The sequence below is a fragment of the Mycteria americana genome, chromosome 7 (genome assembly GCF_035582795.1).
Source record: "Mycteria americana isolate JAX WOST 10 ecotype Jacksonville Zoo and Gardens chromosome 7, USCA_MyAme_1.0, whole genome shotgun sequence".
Classification (NCBI taxonomy): domain Eukaryota; kingdom Metazoa; phylum Chordata; class Aves; order Ciconiiformes; family Ciconiidae; genus Mycteria; species Mycteria americana.
Genome location: NC_134371.1, coordinates 3,031,777 through 3,037,776, shown reverse-complemented (window position 1 = coordinate 3,037,776; position 6,000 = coordinate 3,031,777). Strand labels below are relative to the sequence as shown.

Here is a 6,000-nt window from a genome sequence, read left to right as displayed (position 1 = left end):
GCGTAAATGCCCCATTCATGGAAGGAAAAAAAAGGTCAAAAAAAAAAAAAAAAGAAAAAAGAAAAAAAAGAAAAAAAGGCAAAAAAAGCAAGGCAGAACAAAACCCAATGGGGCTCCCAAATATCCCATGCTGTGAGGAGCAGCTATTCCCCATGGATATACAGAATTAGCTCCAGCCAAGTGCGGCGGGTGCATGGCGGGCAGCAGGCTGGGTGATGGGGGGAGCTTGCGGGACCCCCCGCCCCGTAGCCCCGTGCGTATGCAGGGCGGGTAGGTGTTTTTGCCGACTGCAGCAGGTATTTTTGGTGACTTCTGGTCTCGGGAGGTACTTTTCCCGTTGCACGCAGTGAGCTGCAGGCAGCCTGCAGAAGGAAAACACTGCGAAACTTGGCATCCCGTGCGAGACGGTTTATGGTCGGTGGGGTCAAGGGAAGGAGGAACCAAAAACCCACCCAGGAGGATACAGGAGACTCAGAAAATGGGACCGATAGCCAGAAATAGGTGACAAAATACACATTGCCCGTGACAGGGGCGGCAGCAGCAGCTCAGAAACCACGCAACACCTTTCTCTTTTAAAAACATCATTTAATCCATTAATTCCACAGCATTGCCATCATACACACCGGCACGACACCTCGGTACACGGGACGCAGAGCCAAGGAGATGCAGTTACCCAGAAACACGCTTTTTCTTAAAAAAAACCCCAATTCCCTAAGGGTGTAAGGGGGAAAACCAGTGGTAGGTGACCGGAATAACTAGTTCTTTTCGGCAAGTTAAAGGCACTTAGCAAGGGAACGGAACTCCAGCCCGACCAGGCTGCCTCACCCCGCTGCCCCACAAGCCGGACCCTGGCAGGGGCGATGCCAGGGACGATGCCGGGGCGGCTGCGGGGGGCATGGGGTTCCCCGGGGCACCCGGGGGCTTTCTTGCTTTTTTTTTTTTTGCTTTTTTTTTTTTTTTAAAGCTGAGAGCAAACTTTTTGTATTTGGGGCTTTTGCTGTTCATGCTTTAAATCCGGTGGCCGGCACCTCCTCACCGATACCCGAACAGCCGCTTCTGATGGAGGCACCGGCTCCGCGCCCCACGGGGACGATTTTGGCCTCAGAGCACTGCAAACGCGGCATTGTACAGAGCAGAAATGTAAAACCCAGCAGGTCTCCCCTCGTGCAGGCCAACAGCATCAAGCCAACCAAGAGCTACAGGGAAACTAACACTCCCCCCCCCCCCAAATACATTTATTTTTTTCTGCATAGATTCAAAAAAAAACAAAATAAGAGGAGTTTACATCAGCCCTGGTCTGCAGGCGAGGGCTCTCCAGCCTAACCCGTCCCAGCACCTTTCTGCAAAAGCCGGGGCAGGCAGAGCTCCCTGCTCGGGGACGCTGCCCAGCAGGGACAGGGGACAGGGCCCCCCTCGGGGCTGCGGGACAGGGACTGTCCGCTGGAAACCCTGTGGAGCAACTCAGCTCCGGGGAAAGAAAAAACATCCCCAAGTTAAACCAACCCCCCCCTCGCCCGCCCCAGCCCCACCAAACCCCGCCGAGGGCTGGCGCTTCCATAACCTGCACTTTCTGCAAAAAAGAAGGGGGGGGGGGGGGAAGTAATTTTATAAAATACATTCTTGGCGGGGGATGAAATTTTAATGCAGCTCAGGCTTTTCTGAAAACACCCTGAATAAGTCATTAGCCAGAGCCTTCGCTAAGATGAATTTGCCCCCGAGGAAAAAAGAATTAAAATGTAAAAAGCTGGTGCGCGCGACATGCGTGTCTGCTGCTGGCTACGGCCGGGCGGCCTTCGGAAGGGGATGGCCAAGCTGTGTCAGCGTGAAATCAAATAAACGAGGGATGGAGACAGACCTGTTAGTCCGCCGGCGTCCCTCCTCCTGTCCGCGCAGAGGAGGACACATCCAGCGCTCAGCCGATGAACGCGGCTACTAACGGGGAGCCCAGCCCAAAGGCAGAGAGGGGATAATTGCCATATATAATACATTTAATATGCTGCTTAGAGTTTTAACATAGGGTTTGTTTTATTTCTGACATCGGTGAGTCATTTAAATATTTAGCCCAGACAATAAAATATGAAAAAAAAATAAAAATCTACAGTATGTGCCTGCCGATTCTAACAATAGTCACAATATTAGGGTCCGGTGAATGTTATTATAGAAGAATCTCTTAAGTCCATGTCACACATACATTATGAACTTACAAATAAATAACTCTACAAAAATCCTGTCTTCTCTCCATAATTTCATGTGATCGGCAAAAAAAAAAAAAAAAAAGGCTCTTTCTGGTGATGACAAATTAGGAATTGCACATTTAGTTCAAGGAATACATTACTGGTGCATCACCAAAGTCAACCACTAGGCAACAAAAAGACGTATCATATGAAACAATTTTTTAAATTTTTATTTTACATATTTATACATAAAACTTTCAAGGTAACTCTCTGAATCCAACCGAATGTTAATAGCACATCTAAAAATGAATGTCAGGTAGTCAACATTCACAAAATGTTGAAAACTGATTAAAATATACATATTACTGAAAGCTACAACTTCACTACGAGGCAGGCATGTATTTTTTTTGACTTGTATAGCACCGTCAAGTACAGTTTCTTTATTTTAAAACTACAGTGAAGAATAAAAAAGTAGTCAATGGTAAAATATCATTCAACTGAAAATCTCTAAACGAACAAAAATAAAGTTAAACTACCCTCTCTTCTCACCCATGATTTATAATGTTATAAGTACTGTACATTTTCTGTAATAATATTATTAAAATGCCTTGATATTTAGTGGCACGAGTAAAAAAATTAAAATAAATTAAGAAGCAGAGGCCAATCACCGGACATAAAGCTTCAGACATGGTCAATGACTAACACTGGTTTTCTTGCGCGCCACCGCGGACATCAGCGCTTGGACACACACAGAAGCAAAATGAAGTCTCGCTCGAGCTCTGCTCCCGGGGCTCCGGGGTTCATTTTGCCGGCATCTTCTCTGCCATGTGCTTCTGCTGACTTTCGGCGTGTCTGTCGGGGAGGAAAGAAGCCGCGTTATTCGCCGCGGGAGGGGAGGAGGAAACCCAAGCCACGCGCGGGGCCGTGCTCCGGGCCAGCGTCCGCGCTGCTCTGGCAGCCAACCAAAAATGACGTTTCCCCCGAGGAAGAAACAGGCACCGGGTGAGGGAGGTGCGGTATCTGCCTGGGCTCCTTCCCGGCGAGAGGGGACCGGGAGGTGGGCGAAGGGGAGAGGAAACCCTTCTCCGGAGCGGTTTGGGGCCAGCCGGGATCGTTTCCTCCCCTCCTGCCCCCAAACAACGCCGGGATGGGGACAGCCGGTGCCCCCCAACACGCACCAAGGCCCCACCATCCTGACCGACCTTCCAAATAATTTCATTTACTAAACTGCCGTTAATTGCATCTAGGAAGCGGAAGCAAAGCGTTTCCCGAAGCACGGAAGGAGAAAGAGATGCGAGGTGGTGTTGGCGTTTGTCTACTGACCCAGCTCGACCCCCCCCATCCCAAATCCCCCCCTTTCGTCGCTTGCTCTTCGTTAAGGGAAGCGGTGACGGGGTCTGGCAAGACTCAGAAGTGACAACCCGCCTGCTCGCCCCTGGGGCCACCATCCCCCGGGCAGCACGAGAACTGCTTCCCAAACCCCTCACGGCCACCCCAGCTGGCAGAAGCTTTTTCCAGGCGGAGCACCGCCAAATCTCAACGAGCTGCTCTGCAGCGCCGCGAGATTTTAAAATAGAAACAAATTTAGGCCGTATTTTTTGCAAGCTGAATGCTGCGGTTCTGAAACCGCAGTCCTCGTGCACGGACAGTAACCACTATCAACTTTTCCAGCTTTTTTTTCCTCCCCAAAGCTTTCAATGCCTCTTAGTGTTTCTGCAGCGCATCACTAGTTACCTCCACGGAAAATGCTTCTTAAGCCTGGCTGCCCGGGAGATGGAGTCCTTTAGGAAACCCGCCTATATTCTGCAAGGCTTTCCGTTTTATCGGCTATTGAACATGAATATTTAAGAGGCTCAGAAACTCTCCTGTCGGTCAAGTCCTCCTGAGGGCCGAGGCAGCTGGGCTGTAGCTCGCCCCAGCGAGAGGGGGGGGGTGACACGGGGAGCTGCTGGCATTCCCCTTGGATGCACTGGGGCTTTGCAGCATCGCTCCCTCCCAGGCTCTTTTCAGCCTTCGGAAAGGGAAACACCAATTCAAGAGCATGCACCAACACCTGCGGGTGGGGAGCTCTTGAAAGCCGCTGACGGTCTCCAGAACCCAAGTGCCTTGGTTTCTGGTTTTGGAGGAGAGCGCAGCGTCCTGCTCCCCTCGTCACATACAGCACTCGGCAGAGAAACACGTGCCTCGCAGCCAGCAGCGTTACTTCTACCTACCTTTGACGGCAAAGGCTTTTCTACTAAAATTCTGCTAAAAGAAAACCCCTACGCACTGCTGACGGTGAGCTGGGACCTGCGAGAAGAGAGAAAGAACTCGAGGAGCCTCCTTCACCTGGTCAGGTCCTCGATGTCCACCAGCATGGCATCCTGCTCCGTGTGCAGCTCGTCCCGAATGAGCAGCAGCTGCACCAGCTCCTCGTTCAAGCCTGGTAGCGGGGAGAAAGGGGGTGAGTTTGTGATGTCCTGGGGAGCCCCGCTTTGGGACCCGTACATCATCCTTTCCCACCACGTTACACGTAAGCTGGTGTGGAGAACCAGGAGGGACCTCCCCAAAGGACGCAGCTTTTCTAGGATAAACTGGGAGCCCCTTGCCGCTGCACGCAAGCGGTTCCTCTCTTGAAATAGCTTAACGCAGCAGCAAAAATAAAGATTAATTTCTCCCATTTTTGGAGTCCTGCTGGTTCAGCTTTCGCTCGCTTGTGGGCAATAACCCCGGGCAAGAAACACGCTGCAGAAAGCGGCCGAGCCGCTCGCCCGGGCAGCCTCAGGTTCAGCTTTTCAATTCCCTGCGGCAATGCAGAACACGCCGCCCACCCGCCCTGGTCTGGGGTTACTGTCCAAGCCGGCCCCTCTGCTCAAGAGGGATGTTCGTGACATTGGATTCTTGCTCGGGGTTGCGTCAAAGAGCGGGGAAAAAGAAGAAAACAAAAAGGACCATGTGAAAAATAAACTGTGGGCACGGGCTGCCCTGAAGGCTGTACCTGCCCATCGCTCCCTGCCAGAGCTGCTGTTTAGACTGTTAAATACAGCTATACGGGTTTAACGCCTCTTCAGTTTGGGAAGCGAGCTCGGCGTTAATGACATTAACACTTATGCTCCCATACTTGGGTTCTTTCTAAAGTGAGACTAATTAATGAGCTTTTTTTTTTTTTTTTTTTTGCCTTTGCAGCACAAAATAACAAATCACGACTCAACGCCGCAGCTCTGCATCCTCAGCAGGGCTGCTTCCAGAGGCGATGCCAGTTAACCAACGCGAGTAGGGAAGGAGCAGCACAGCAGCTCCCAAGAAGCCTTTTTTTTCACCTACAGCCACCAGAGAATCACAGAATCACAGAATCGTTTAGATTGGAAAAGACCTTTAAGGTCATCGAGTCCAACCGTAAACCCAACACTGCCAAGCCCACCACTACACCATGTCCCTGAGCACCTCATCCAAACGGCTTTTAAATACCTTCAGGGATGGGGACTCAACCACTGCCCTGGGCAGCCTGGTCCAGTGCTGGACAACCCCTTCAGTGAAGTAAAATTTCCTAATATCCAGTCTAACCCTCCCCTGGCACAACCTGAGGCCATGTCCTCTCGTCCCATCACTTGTTACCTGGGAGAAGAGACCGACCCCACCTCTCTACCCCCTCCTTTCAGGCAGCTGTAGAGAGCGATGAGGTCTCCCCTCAGCCTCCTTTTCTCCAGGCTGAACAACCCCAGGTCCCTCAGCCGCTCCCCATCAGCCTTGTGCTCCAGACCCTTCCCCAGCTCCGTTGCCCTTCTCTGGACACGCTCCAGCCCCTCAATGTCTCTCTGGGAGCGAGGGGCCCAACACTGAACACAGC

The 6,000-nt window shown here is 51.4% G+C and overlaps 1 protein-coding gene across 5 annotated transcripts in view; it reads right to left on the bottom strand.

Annotated features, from left to right (window-relative positions):
* Positions 1–2,378: 2,378 nt before the first annotated feature.
* The window catches only part of SCHIP1 (schwannomin interacting protein 1), a 43,881-nt gene continuing 40,259 nt past the window's right edge, over positions 2,379–6,000 (bottom strand). For 4 of the 5 annotated variants that reach the window (XM_075506805.1, XM_075506808.1, XM_075506807.1 and 1 more), the window contains exons 6-7: positions 4,503–4,596; positions 2,379–3,026 (exon numbers count right to left, since the gene is read on the bottom strand). In XM_075506805.1, the coding sequence (XP_075362920.1) occupies positions 2,975–3,026; positions 4,503–4,596 (146 nt within the window). In that variant the 3' untranslated portion in view covers positions 2,379–2,974. Of the gene's footprint in view, positions 3,027–4,387; positions 4,597–6,000 lie in introns of all 5 variants that reach the window. The other variant, XR_012776389.1, reaches the window with a different exon arrangement.